Source organism: Carcharhinus amblyrhynchos, chromosome 8 (genome assembly GCF_965287045.1).
Source record: "Carcharhinus amblyrhynchos chromosome 8, sCarAmb.v2.hapA, whole genome shotgun sequence".
NCBI classification, from domain to species: domain Eukaryota; kingdom Metazoa; phylum Chordata; class Chondrichthyes; order Carcharhiniformes; family Carcharhinidae; genus Carcharhinus; species Carcharhinus amblyrhynchos.
In genome coordinates, this window is record NC_137331.1 from 5444718 (window position 1) to 5459723 (window position 15006).

The window sequence follows — 15006 nt, forward strand, 5'->3', positions numbered from 1 at the left end:
CAGTCAGGGCTTTCTTTGTGGATGCTCTATTTCTATTTGAATGCTGAAATGACTTTAAATTTGGACATTCCTCTTTAAGATTTGAGTGGGGATTGCCTCATTCGCAAGCACATTTCTCTTTCCATTTTATGTTCAAGCCCTGCTCTTAAATCTCATTTTTGTGAATAGATCAGCTTCAGTGCAACGAGTCAAGTTATATTTTCATTGCAGTCAGAGGGGCCAGAAGTTCTATTGATATTACAGTTCAGAATGTGAGGACACGGTCGAAAAACTGAAAAGGATAAGACTAGCCACAGCAAAGGTGCATGTATCCGACAACCAAATTGTACAGCAGACTAAAAGAGATGTGGTGATTCTGGTCATGAACAACTTCTGGCATTTTCACTAACATAGCATTGAGGAATTCTGTAGATTAGTAAACATTAAAATCAACATGGCAGATTTCTAGATGGGGAACATTCCAAATTGGCTTGACGCAAGTGTAGGGTGGACATTTTACTGATCTGCTTTGATTCCAATATTTCACATCGAAGTGAAGCTTGTGGGCACTATCATAGTAACGAAAATACCAGTGTATAACCACCTGAAAGCCAGAATGCTGAGCTCAATTCTTAACTGGGAAGTTACTGTATCAACACCAGCTTTTCAAAATAATGCCACCTTTCATATTTAACAAGGGAAAAGTCAATCACAGAGAGTCAACACTGATACTGCATCCAAATTGTGATATTTGAAAATGGATCTTGCCATAGAAAGAGTCAGACAAAAAATTTCAATACATTTTGGAAGAGAACGTTGACTCCTTCTTACCATTTAATATATTATAGATAAAACTTTATGTTAAATGCACAAGCGTACAAGTTTTGCAATTTGCACTTAATTTTAATACATACAGAACATGTACAAAATAGTGCTTTTTATGAACTACAGCTTTTTAAAAATACTTCCATGAGATGTGGATATCGCTGGCTAGACAGCATTTATCGCTTATCCCAAATTGCCTTGGTGATGAGCTGTTTGCTTGAACTACTGCAGTCCACGTACTGCAGGTTATGATGCCCATAGTACAAACATTATATATATGTATCGGCTGTAGAAATGATGTACATCGTTGTTTGTATCATCTCCACTCAATCAACAATGGCATCACTTATTGTATAGAAAAATAGAAACGCACTCTGAGAACTGACTTAACATTCCACTAAAATTAACTTCCAGGCTTCCTTCGTGCTATACAGCAATAGCTAATTACACTAATAGCAAACAAATACAGCACTACAACTACAAAAAGCAATACAAGTGGCAAATCATGGCCAAAGTCGATATAAATCATAGAAGGTTATTAGAAAGGAAACAACTCGTCCACAGCTTCCCCGACCATTTATAATTTAAGCATAAAAGGCAAAGGAGGATGATACTGTGCAATTGTTGAAGATACAAGAGTCTCAGCAATCACAGTAGATATTTTACTACATTAAAAGTTGATATACGCATGCAATTCATAGCATCATACAAAAATCACAGAATCCCTTCAGAGCAGGAGGCCATTCAGTCCATCAAGCCTGCAGTGACAACAATCCCACCCAGCCCCTATCCCCGTAACCCCACGTATTTACTCTGCTAATCTCCCTGACACTCAGGGTCAATTTAGAATGGCCAATCAACCTATCCACACATGTTTGGAGTGTGGGAGGAAACCCGCGCAGAAACAGTAAATGTGCAAAGTCCACACAGTCACCTGAGGCTGGAATTGAACCCAGGGCCTTCGAACTGTAAGGCAGCAATGCTAACCACTGTGCAACCATGCCACCATCTACAATAATTATTATTGTAAACGGCATGGCATCTTTTAAGAACAATTTACTCGAAACAATCAGAGCACCTGAGTAACCAATCCACATACACAAACTGATAATAATGTTATTGCAAAAGCTAAAGATTTTTAAAAATTAGGAAGACTGGGGGTGCACTGGGTGAGCATTTACATGACTTTCAGCCCGGCAACCTGGATTTGAAATTAAAACACAAAGCTCCTCCTGTCAGATCCTATATTACACAAATTATGCCTGTCTAAATTCGTGTAATGTTGGCCCAATTGCTAGTGAGCACATGAAATGTTGTTGTAGCACTCATATCAATTCAAGGCCAAAGCTGATGGGTGTGTGAAATTTAAAGCTTCAGACTGGTCAAGATAGAGGGGGATGAATTAAGTTTTACTTTCCATCTTTTCGAGCAACTGATAACCAGATAAGCAGCAAAAATTACAAGGACACTTAATATCCTGACAATGATATTCTTCCGCTTAATAAGGGCTTTCAAAAGGTTCATCTGTATAGTACATCTCAGATTGAATTTTCAGTCTGCACTTTGAAAATATTCCGGATCTTTTCCAATTTAGCGAATTACATTAATGCTTCTCAAGAGACAGTGCCAAATCTACGTAAATTGCTGCTCCACCACATCACAGTCCAACACTGATCTGTGCTGTCTTCAACACTGTTTCAGCCAACTGAATGCCAGATTAACAATTTATAAATCCAGCTCCCTATCTCAGTAGTACACAAACATGTTATTTGACAGCATTATATATGTGTCACCAGGATAAGGAACTGCATTTATAAATGTGGAAAACTGCTGCATTTCTAATCCAAACTAAAATAAATCAATATAAAAGTAGCAAAAGGAACCTTCATTTTGATGCTAATCATAATGAGGTTATTTTTTAAATGGCTACTTTGTCTTATTGTATTTTTTGGAACACCACCAAAATCAGACAAATGTAAAATTGATTCAAAGTGCCTCACAACAAAGATTTGTGTTGTTCTGAAGGTTCCTGTCATCAATTACAGTTAAACAAAGGCAAGACATTTACACTTCAGTGTCTGAATGAGAAGCAGGATAGGTTAAAGAATGAGTCACAAACTTCTTTATTCTTGTTACACTACTTAAAGATAAATTGTTCTATATCTGTTCTATTGAAAACATATTCATAGCATTGACTGGGAGAAAATAAAGAGCAAGAGTAAAAAGGATTCAAACTACCAGTGGGTCACGCATCATTCAAGTGCTTGTCAATTCAACTTGCTCACAAAAGTGCACCCTACTTCTCAAAGCCATTTTCTATCTAGTTTGTAACGGCATCATTGTTCAATATTTTTAGCTTCAAAACTATTTTTCTGGCTCTTCATGTTCATGTGTCCCTGAAAATATCACACTTACTTCCCATGTCTTGCCACCACATAAAATATATGCATTTTAACCATGCCATCAAATACAGATAGGCATGGCAAGCATTATCAACATACTGACATTCACTCCACCTCTTCGCAACACTAGATGGTGATAGTATTGCACCTCTAACCTCAATAAATTGGGCTAAAACTGAATGGAGTCATTAACCGCTTAAATAATACACTACAACCTCTGCCATTCTAACTTATTTGAACACTGAAGCTACTTTACAAGATTTAGACTTCACTCAGTTAAATAACTGCAGTGACATGAAGAGAATTTTGAGATGTGCAACAAAAATAAATTCAATGAAATTGCAAAATAACTACATAAAGCACATAATGCGGTCTGATGCAGGTTTTTGCCAGAAACTATATTTTATATTGTGCTCAAAAAGAGGAATGTTAGTTTGGGTTAATATAAATGATCTTAATATAGATAAATAGTGTCAGCATTAAGTACTTCCAACTGAGACACAAAACATTCAAGTGCTGAGGCACATTCACAGTACTCTGCCCCAATAATGCTTCTTAGACATCAGCCTCAGAAAAATGCACTTCATTGCATTAAACTGATATTAATTTCCAATGCAAGCCATCCTGCGGCTTCCAAGAGAGATTGTCAATAAGTGGCAAATTATGAACTCAGTTCAGACTGTCTAAATTATTTCACATAGAACTCATATAGCCAGCTGAAAGAGAGGACTTTTATTCCAACATTTCGGATTGGATTTGAATCAACGTTCTTGAGGAAGACTAACCTCAAAACTATTGCAACACCTAACCTAATTTTAAAAATGAAAAGTTGGAGTAATGTTTTTCCAAAATCACATTGCTATACTGGCAGATAATGATAGTCCCAATCCCCTGTTCCCTCACATACAATACTGCATTTCAACTTTAAGTTTAAAGTTTATTTATTAGTGTCACATATAGGCTGACAGTAACACTGCAGTGAAGTCACTGTGAAAATCCCCTAGTTGCCACACTCCGTCGCCTATTCAGGTACACAAAGGGAGAATTTAGCATGGCCAATGCACCTAACCAGCACGTCTTTCGGATTGTGGGAGAAAACCAGAGCATCCAAAGGTAAACTAGGCTTGTACTCGTTGGAGTTTAGAAGAATGAGGGGAGATCTCATTGAGACGTATAAGATGATGAATGGGATGGATAGGATAAAGGTGGAGAGACTCTTCCCGCTCAAAAAAGACAGTAGGACTAGGGGGCACAGCCTCAAGATAAAGGGGAGGTGGTTTAGAACGGAGTTGAGGAGGAACTTCTTCACTCAAAGGGTGGTGAATCTCTGGAATTCTCTGCCCGTTGAAGTGGTGGAGGCTGCCTCGCTAAATATTTTTAAGAAGCGGGTTGATGGGTTCTTGATAAGAGAGGGGATTAAGGGTTATGGGGAGAGGGCGGGAAAGTGGAACTGAGCCACAACAGATCAGCCATGATCTTATCGAATGGCGGGGCAGGCTCGAAGGGCTAGATGGCCTACTCCTGCTCCTATTTCTTATGTTCTTATGAAACCATGCAGATACAGGGCGAATGTGCAACTCAACAGAGACAGCGACCCAAGCCGGGAATCAAACCCGGGTCCCGGGCGCTGAGGCAACAGTGCTCACCACTGTGCCACCAACTTGCTAAATGTTGCTAAAAGCAAAATTTGAATGAGAGAAATATTAAGATCCTGTTTGGTTTTAGTTATGCGTTCACTAATTTCAGTTGTAATTAACCAAAAATCTTTTTAAACTTAATTTTCGTTACCCTAATAATTAATGAAAATTTGGTGCTTTAGTTATTCTGTTCCTATTAACAATTATAGTACTGGTTATCATTGACAAACAAAATACGGATGCTCCATGTCTGATCCAATCAAATCACACATTGAAGCCTGAGGTAACATCAATATTCTTCCCAGAGCATAAAAGTAATTGCAGGGAATATGTAGAGAATAAGTATTATATTAATAAAAGTTAATTACCTGTAGAAAGTTCTCACTTTAAGTCACCACAATTCAAGTCATTTTGAATCAGCCTTTCTTATTCTCCCAACCCTCCAGGTTGTCATCAGGATTCCCTGTTTACTGAACCACCAAGCCCCCGACTCAGTGTTAACCTTGAAGCTCGTAGTTTACCTTCACAACTCTGCAACTCAAAGTTGCTCTCACTCAGTAGGTTGTTTCCTGCCTCTCACCACTGTGAGGGTTCTAGACAGTCAGCAAGTGGGAAATTTGGGAAGGTAGGGAAGTGGGAAGTTTGGCACGGAATGGGAAAGATGGGGAGGAGGTGCATAGAAAGAATTTGCATATTTCTTTTAAACTTTTTTATTTTGTTTTCAAAGTTTAGTTACAGATATAGTATATTGGTAAATTAAACTTAATTATGTTTTTCTGACAAGATCCTACAGAACCTAAATAGGTTTTTAACACATTTTCCAAATGTGATTCACTCAACTTGGTTTCATTTAAAGTTGCACTTTTCAAAAAATGGAACTGCAATGTTAAAAAAGGAATTACTACAATTATTACATATGTTATAATAAATTTCAGGACTGTATCAACCCATTATATTGATCTAGTTGGTCTTCGTGATGCAGCTCATCAGGGAAATAACATTAATGGCACTAAAAACAGATTTAAATATTTTCTTTAATTGGAAAAAGTCTATTCTAGCAAGTAATAAGTAAGCATCGACTTAATACCAACTTGAAAATACTCATTTATATACGTTTTTCCATCAAGACAAACACGCTGTTCATCAGAGCAGGCTTACTCAAATGGGATTGTTTGAAGCACTTTCTCGATGCAACACGTTCATGTTTTCAGACCACTACCTCGAAAACTGACTCTTCAATCTCCACCACATTCTGACAGCAGTGAACAAGATCAGCAAATTGCAGGTTTGTATATACTTTAACAATAGCAGACCTAAACAGTACAGAACTTTCGATTGATGATTTTGTGAATGTTATGTGATGCTAATGCTTCTGAAACTCTTGACAGCATAATGTAGGGTTTTGAATGTCGTGTTACGGTGAGTAGGCGGATAAGTGGAGTGAGTCCACTAAAAGATCAGCCGTGATCTTATTGAATGGTGGCGCAGGCTTGAGGGGCCAGATGGCTTAATCCTGCTCCTAGTATGAAGTCTTGCTACAACTGTACAGGGCATTGGAAAGACTTCAACTCGAGTATGGTGTGAAGTTTTCGTCCCTTTTGGGCAACACGGTGGCACAGTGGTTAGCCCTGCTGCCTCTCGGTGCCTGGGACGCAGGTTCGATTCCTGGATTGGGCCACTGTCTGTGCTGAATCTGCACATTCTCCCCTGTCTGCGTGGGTTTCTTCGGGGTGCTCCAGTTTTCTCCCACAGTCCAAAAGATGTGCTGGTTAAGTGCATTGGCTGTGCCAAATTCTCCCTCAGTGAACCCGAACAGGTGCCAGAGTGTGGTGACTAGGGGATTTTCACAGTGACTTCATTGTGGTGCTATTGTAAATCTACTTGTGAAACTAATAAACAAACTTTAACCCTTTATTTAAGGAGAGGTATACCTTCATTGAAAGCAATTCAGACAAGGTGCGTGCGATTGATTCCTGAGATGAAGATGTTAGCTTACAAGGAAAGGTTGAGAAGGTTTGACCTATTCTCATTGGAATCTAAAAGAAAAGTCTTGCCGCAACTGTACAAGGTACTGGTGAGAACACATCTGGAGTACTGATAGCAATTTGGTCCCCTTATTTAAGAAAAGCCATTATTTCATTGGAGGCAGTTCAGAGAAAGTTCCCTAGGATTATCCCGAGTATGGAGTGATTGTTTTATGAGGAAAGATTAAACAGGTTGGGACTCAACTCATTGGAATGCAAAAGAATGAGGTAAACTCATTAAAACATACAGGATTCTTAAGGGGCTTGACAGGATAAATGCTGAGTGAATGTTGCCCCTCATGGGAGAGTCTAGGACCAGCACGCATCATCTCAGAATAAATGGATGCCAGCATATGACTGAGATGAGGAGCCATTTCTTCTCTGAGGATTGAGTCTCCTTGGAACTACTTGCCACAGAGAGCTTGGGGGGTGAGAGGGGGCAAAATCCTGGTATGAATTTAAGATTGAGATAGATAGATTTTTGATCACTATGGGAATCAAGGGTTACAGGGAAAGGATAGGAAAGTGGACATGAGAACGTCAGGTCAGATTTTGAATGGCAAAGCAGGCTTGAGGGACTGAACGGCCTACTCTGTTCCTATTTCTTCTGGTCCTATGGATCATTGGTCAGAACATACAGAATGGCAGAGAATGACTAACAGGTTATCAGGAAAAAGAAATTAGAGTATGAAAGAAAGCTAGCTAGAAATGTAAAAACATCTCTAAAGTTTCTATAAATATCTAAAAAGGATTACCCTTTCCAGGTCATCAGGAATCAGGACCTGGTCTCTCTAACTCGATTCTTAAGCAAAAAGGCAAAAGAAATTCACTGGTTAACTCTGCTGCTCGACACTTTATTATTAAGTACATTTTTTTTCTAAATATCAATTTATTACTTGATGTTGACTTTTTCTAAATTCACATTTAATGTATCAAGTGTTGTCAAGATTTACTCAATGGCCCCTTGAGTGGGGGGAAAAATGAAATAACACCCCCCCCCGCAACTCATGAAAATATTAGACATGCCGGGTGTAGACATATTGTATTTGGGTTTCCAGTAGCTATTCAATAAGGTGCCACATCAAAGGTTGTTGCAAAAGATAAAAATTCAGATCAGAAAACAAAGTATGCGTAAATGGGTCTTTGTTTGATTGGCAGAATGTGATGAATGGAGTCCCACAGCTATCTGTGCTGGGGCTTCAACTTTTTAGAATTTATATAAATGAATTAGATGAGAGGAGTGAAGGGATGACACAAAGATAGGTCACAAACTATGTTGCAAAGCAGGCATAAGGAGCTTGTAAGCGGAGATAGGTTGAGTAAGTGGGCAAAATTCAGGCAAATAACATTTAATTGGGAAATGTGAAGTTGTTCACTTTGGCGAGGAGTATACAAAAGTAGAGTATTCCTTAAATGGAAAACGACTGCAGAATTCTGAAGTGCAGACGGATTTAGGTGTTCTCGTGCAAATCACAAAATACTAATGTGCAGGGACAGCTTGTAAGCAAGGAGGCTAATAAAATGCTATCCTTTATTACGAGAGGAATTGAACACATAAGTAAGGATATTATGCTTCAGCTATATGGTGAGACCACATCTCGATTACTGTGTGCAGATATGGTTTCCTTTAAGGAAGGATATAAATGTCTTGGAGGTTGTTCAGAGGACATTTACTAGGTAGACTCCTGTAATTAGCAGGTTTTTCTTATGAGGATACTTTGGACAGGTTGGGCTTGATTCAACTGGAATTTAGAAGTGTGAATGGTGACTTGACTAAAGTGTATAATAGTCTGAATGGTCTTAACAAGGTGGATGGTGATAGGATGCCTTGACTGCTGGGTAGGTCCCATTCACCTGACGAAGGGACTAACCCGAAAGCTTGTGCGTTTACTATCAAATAAATCGGTTGGACTTAAACCAGGTGTTGTCAGACTTTTTACTAGGTCCAGAATGACAGACATATTTTAAAATTAGAACAAAGATTAAGAGAATTTTTCCCATGATTGTGCAACTTTGGAACTCTATGCCTGAGATGTCTGGTGGAATGGGGTCACTGAATATTTTTAAGGCAGAAGTAGCCAAGAGTTTTGTTTGGCAAGGGAATCAAATGATGGGAACGGAAACGCAACACAAACAATGCCGTGATCTTATTGAATGGCAAAGCAGGATCAGTGGGCTAAATAACTTATTTTCACTCCTAATTCGTATCTTCATACGAGTCATGAACTAATACAAAACCTTAGAAGCGGAAAAATTATACCGATATGAAAAGACTGGTTTTACAAAAAGCCAAGGGTGACCCAAGTGTCAACATTAAACACACATTCCAACAGTATGGAGGAAGTCAGAGATGTATAACTGCACTGGATATTCACCACACAGTAAAAGTAGTTACACTAAGGGCCAACTAAACTGCTCATTTACCCAATCTGATAAGGGACAAACAACATAATGAATCTGAGGTGCCCTACCAAGTTCTAAATGAATTTCATATGAGTTTCAAGACAAATTCAAATGGAAACAGAACCCTTCATCAGTGGAGCAAGAGACCTTGGTGTCCTCATTCATCAGTCACTGAAAGTAAGCGCGCAATACAGCAGGCAGTATAGAAGGCAAAAGGTATGTTGGCTTCACAGCGAGAGGATTTGAGGATGCAAACAGGAATGTTTTATAGTAATTGTAGAGGGCATTGGTGAGGCCACACCTAGAGTACTGTGTGCAGCTTTGATGTCTTTATCTAAGGATGTTCTTCCTATAGAGGGAGCGCAGCAAAGGTTTACCAGCTTGATTCCTGGAATAGCAGGTCTGACATATGAGGAGAGACTATGTCAGTCAGGATTGTATTCATTGGAGTTTAAAAGAATGAGAGGAGATCTCATTGAAATTTATAAAATGCTAACAGAATTAGACAGGTTAGATTCAAACAAAATGTTCCTGGTGCTGGGGGAGTGCAGAACTAGAGTCATAGTTTGAAGGTAAGGGGTAAGCCTTTCATATCTGAGGTGAGGAGAAATTTCTTCACCGAGAATGGTGTCTGTGAATTAGCTCTTGGGGCTAAAGGGAGCAAGGGATGAGGGCGAAATCGGGATATTGAATATGATGATCAGCCATGTTCAAAATGAATGGCACAGCAAGTTCGAAGGGCCAAATGTCCTACTCCTGCTTCGGTTTTCTTTGTTTCTATGTGACAGTGAACTTCTTACTTTATCCGATTTGAATACTGATCACTGTGAATGTACCAGCTGTCATGCATTTAAAAACGTCGGTTGGAAAAAATTGTATTGAACGGTTACTTCATAAAACCATACAGTGCAGAAAGAGGCCCTTCGGCCCACCGAGTCTGCACTGAACATAATCCCACCCAGACCCTACCCCCATATCCCTACCCACTAATCCCTCTAACCTACGCATCCACAGGCACTAAGGGGCAATTTTAGCATGGCCAATCAACCTAACCCGCGCAAGGAAACCGGAGCACCCGGAGGAAACCCACGCAGACACGAGGAGAACGTGCAAACGCCACACAGGCAGCGGCCCGAGCCGGGGAATGGAACCCAGGTCCCTGGAGCTGTGAAGCAGCAGGGCCAACCATCACTTTGACAAACGTGCCGCAAATCAAACGTCACTCACGGGAGCGGGGCTGGCTGATCGCAGCCGGAGGAAAATTTACCAACTGCCTTTCCGATTTAGGAGGGGAAATAATCAGCCAGAGTTTCTGCTGGAGAGATACACGTGTTCGGACATCAGGCTCCAACAGAGGCAGCCTGTCGGCAGTCAGGCGGTCAGCTCTTTTTGTGAAGTAGCCCAAGCTGTACCCGAACAGGTGAGGAAAGAAAAGGGGGGTATTTAAAGTGGTTTTTTTCCCTCTCTCTCTGTTGCCAGTTTAAGGCACCCGTGCCTCTGAGCGCCAGCATGGAGCTGAGCTCTCGGCTGCGGCTCAGGGCCCGGCTCTCTCCACTTACCAGGCCGTCGATCTGAACCTGTTTGACGGGAGAGCCGAGCGCCGCAGCGGCCCCAGCCCCACCGCTCCCGGCCCCGGCCCCGCCGCCGGCACCGCCATCCCTCCGAGACGACATCCTCCCGCAGAAAGGACCGGAACTGGGAGCGCCGCCCAAATGGGTCCGCCGGAAAGAGGGAGGGAGGGAAGAGAACCGCTCACCAGCGGCAAAACTACCCTGAACAGCCAGGAAAAAAAAATGGAGCGATACCCAACAACTGGAATAACGGGGGTTGGGCGGGGGCGACTTTAAAAAACACACAAAAAAAAGCCTAATGCGGGATTTTCCGGTCTCGTTCAGCCCAAAAACAAATCCCACTCGAGGTCACGATTCGTGTCGACAGGGGCCTCCAACACCATGTTACCAAATTCATACTAACGCCAGAGAGGCGATTATTCTGACTGGCTCTATTTACTCCCCACCGTCTAACTCGATACCGAGAATGTGCGGATTGGCGATTGTTGGAAGCGCCGGAACTGTCGCCGCGGCGCCGGTTGTCGGGGGGAGGAGATGGTGTTGGAGGCGCCGCGCCTGCGCACTGACCAGCCGGGACGGTTGGGGGAGTCGGGTCGGCGCGTTGTCGGCTCCTCGCTCGCGGCAGACATGAAAATCAAGCGGCAGAAAACGGCCAAGAAGCTGCTGGCCTTCTACAAGTACAACTACGGCTTCCGCGAACCTTTCCAGATCCTCCTGGACGGGACGTTCTGCCAGGCGGCGCTGAAAAATAAAATCCAGATCAAGGAGCAGATGCCCAAGTATCTGATGGGGGGAGTTCAGCTGTGCACAACATCGTGAGTACCTGCCTCAACTGCCGCCCTTCACATTTATTTATTTATTAGCGTCACAAGGAGGTTTACCTGAACATTGCAGTGAAGTTACCCACTCATCCCTCTAACCTACGCATCCCTGGACACTAAGGGGCAATTTCTTAGCACGGCCAATCAACCTTTATTGGTTTACGTATCAGTGCCACAAGGAGGTTCACCTGAACACTGCAGTGAAGTTACTGTGAAAATCCCCCACCTCCTCAGTCGCCACATTCCGGCACCTGTTCGGGTAACACTGAGGGAGGACTTTGCATGGGGTCAATGCACCCTAATCCGCACGTCTTTCAGACTGTAGGAGGAAACCGGAGCACCCGGAGGAAGCCCACTCAAACTCGGGGGGAAGAGGGGGAGAAATGCAGACCGTGACCCAAGCCAGGAATTGAACCCAGGTCCCTGGCGCTGTGAGGCAGTAATGCTCACCATTGTGCCACCATGATCTGTCCTCAATACCGCAACGTCTCAGTTTCCAATCCACTTTGTCCTACCTGGGAACAGAATCTCTGAAAAAGGCAGAATTACATAGATTCTTCATGAACGTGGCGCATGAAAGTTATCGGGGTATGCAGGAATGTGGGTTTGAGGTTATAGTGAGATCAGCCATTCTAGTTCTCACTCCTATGGCCCTGCCACTCTGGTTCTCGTTCTATTGCATTCTGATTCTGGGTGGCAGAACAGACTGAAGGGGCCGAGTGGCCTACTCCTCCAATCATCATAAGACGCAGGAACTCCTGGAGTCTGCTCCACCATTCAGTGAGATCATGGCTGATCTGATACAATAATTTTCAATTTCCACTTTTCCATCTTATTCCTGTAATCATTGATTCACTTATTGATTAAAAATCTGTTTATCTCAGCCTTGAACAAAATGATCCAGCCTCCACAGTTCTCAGTGGTAAAGAATTCCACAGACTCGATGTTGTGCACAGCTGAACTGGAAATAATTGTGGCCCCAGCACTGAGTCCTCTGTCATTCCACTAGTTACAGGTTATCATCCTGAAAATGCCACTCTTCTCCATACTCATTCTTTCTATTAGTTAGCCAATCCTTTATCCGTGCTAATATACTAGCTGCATCACCATGGGCTCTTATCTTCTTAAGTAGCCTTTTGTGCGAACCTTATTGGACCCTTTTTGGGAATCCAAGTATATCACATTGACTGGTTTCCCTTTACCTATCCTGCTCATTGTCACCTCAGAGAATTCTATTAAATTTGTCAGGCATGATATCATGAAGCCTTGCTTACTCTAATTTGTATGTTCTTTGAAGTTAGCCCATCTTCCACCTTTGCTCATTGCTGGAGCTGCATTGCGACAGAAAGCAAAATGTCAAATCTTGTTCTTTTTGTTTTAATTTTCCAGTTGCGTCCTGAAGGAGCTGCAGTCACTTGGAAAAGAATTGTACGGTGCAAAATTGATTGCTCAACGATTTCAAACTAGAAACTGTTCACATCTGAAAAAGCCTGTAGGTGCGAAAATGTGCCTGCTGTCGATGGTTGAAAACAATAACCCTCATCATTACTTTGTGGCCACGCAGGTACTTTTTTAAAACATGTTGAGTAAGGGAAGTTGGAGTGGAAGATTTCTCCTCCAACCAAAGGCTGTTCCTCATCCAACATTTGCTGCTCATAAACTGAGCCTAACGGCAACTGTGGGAGATTAACAGTTTGTGATTGGAGGAGCAGTGAATACCAGCAATGCTGCTTATGCTGGGAACAAAGAGGTTTTCTTTCAGGGGAGGCAATGGAAGAACACAAGTGCGAAAGCCTGAGGAGCAGGAGACAAGTGCCAGGGTACAGCAGTGGGGAATCAGTGCTGGGAAGCAGAAACCAGGATGCTGGAACCCAGGGAGTGGGAACCAGAATGCAATGGAGCGAGAACCAGAGTGGCAGGGCCACAGGAGTGAGAACTAGGATGCCGTGGGTGGGGAGTCAACTGGCTATCGATTAATTTTTACCTATGATTGCTTCCTTGATGTGGTGTTAATTAATATGTCTATTAAATGACTCTCAATTGTTCCAACAGGATCAAGACTTAAGTGTGAAAATTAAAAAAATACCAGGAGTCCCTCTGATGTATATTGTACAGAATACTATGGTCCTGGAAAAACCTTCTTCCCAATCAATTGCACAACAACAGTCTTTGCAAAGTAATCAGTTTGTCCCTGTGTATCAGCAAGAAACTATCCAGCAATTGAAAGAAGAGCAAGGCCTGGTGAAGGAACCCAGACGTAAAAAACGCAAAAGAAAAGGGGGCCCTAATCCTCTCAGTTGTTTGAAAAAGAAGGTACGACCACCACAGCAACCAAGTAAAGAGAAAAGGCGAAGGAGAGCAAGAAAGAAAATGAGAATAACTGAATCAAGTGTCAAAGTAGAATCTACAATGTAGAAGTACAACCATAGCTACTTGAACTGAAAGACACTTCACATTAATATGAAATGTTTTGTCCTAAATGCTGAAAGTGTGTTTATAGCAATAAGAATGTAGTAAATTGGAACAGGACTTTTCAACCCTTTGAGCCTGCTCTGTTATTCAATATGACCATGGCTGATCTTCAGCCTCAAAGTCACTTTTCTGCCTGCTCCCTACATCCCATGATTTCCTGAAGCTGAAAATCTGTCCATCGCAGTCTTAAATGTGTTCAACAATGGTGCATCCACAACCCTCTGGGGCAGAGAAATTCAAAGATTCAAAACCCTTTGAATGAATATGTTTCTTGTCATCTCTGCTGTAAAGGGTTGACCCTTTATCCTGAGGATGTGCCCCAGTGTTCGAGATATCTCAGCCGGAGGGAACAATCTCTCTTTCAAAATGATTGTTGATACAAATTAAGATTCTAATATCAGTATTAACTATCACTTCACATTTGAAAGGTGCTTTTCCAGTTTGTATGAAATAGCAATAGGACATTGGCTTTAAAAAAAATCAACCTACTGTAAGAGGAATGTCTCAGTAAGTTGGGGCTACTTCATTAAAATTTGAAATGCGTCCTATATCCTGCACCTCATTTTGGAAATAAAACAGCATGTGTGAATGCATGATTACCTGGACAATCACCTTTGTGTATAAGGTTTGGGTGCTGACCGAAATGAGTGGATTATTTTCTTTATTTGCTGATTCATTATATTCTGGCCCTACTATATTAGGTAAATAATGATTGAAAATTATTCTTCCCATGTTACTATTTTTCTTGATCAATTATTGACAGTCTCGCAAAAAGTTCTTAGGGTGATAAACAGCCAAAGGTGTGATAAGATCGCCACGTGATTTGTGGGCGATTCTCTAAATCTTCACCATGCCCTTTATCTCAGTGATCC

At 41.6% G+C, this 15006-nt stretch overlaps 2 protein-coding genes across 2 annotated transcripts in view; one reads left to right on the plus strand and one right to left on the minus strand.

Moving 5' to 3' along the window:
- The window catches only part of LOC145346410 (eukaryotic translation initiation factor 3 subunit H-like), a 135555-nt gene extending 124597 nt beyond the window's left edge, over positions 1 to 10958 (minus strand). The window contains exon 1 of the mRNA XM_080193571.1: positions 10830 to 10958. Within this exon, the coding sequence (XP_080049697.1) occupies positions 10830 to 10943 (114 nt within the window). The 5' untranslated portion in view covers positions 10944 to 10958. The remainder of the gene's footprint in view (positions 1 to 10829) is intronic.
- Positions 10959 to 11402: 444 nt separating this feature from the next.
- utp23 (UTP23 small subunit processome component) lies at positions 11403 to 14739 on the plus strand. The gene is made up of 3 exons (XM_080194818.1): positions 11403 to 11656; positions 13052 to 13226; positions 13715 to 14739. Exons 1-3 carry the CDS (start codon positions 11469 to 11471, stop codon positions 14075 to 14077), a joined length of 726 nt encoding a protein of 241 aa, XP_080050944.1. The 5' UTR covers positions 11403 to 11468; the 3' UTR covers positions 14078 to 14739.
- Positions 14740 to 15006: the final 267 nt, after the last annotated feature.

Coding starts and splice junctions, on each gene's coding strand:
- utp23 (XM_080194818.1), top strand. CDS start 11,469: ATGAAAATCAAGCGGCAGAAAACGGCCAAGAAGCTGCTGGCCTTCTAC. Junction 11,657..13,051: donor GTTCAGCTGTGCACAACATC/GTGAGTACCTGC, acceptor TTAATTTTCCAG/TTGCGTCCTGAAGGAGCTGC. Junction 13,227..13,714: donor ATTACTTTGTGGCCACGCAG/GTACTTTTTTAA, acceptor TTGTTCCAACAG/GATCAAGACTTAAGTGTGAA.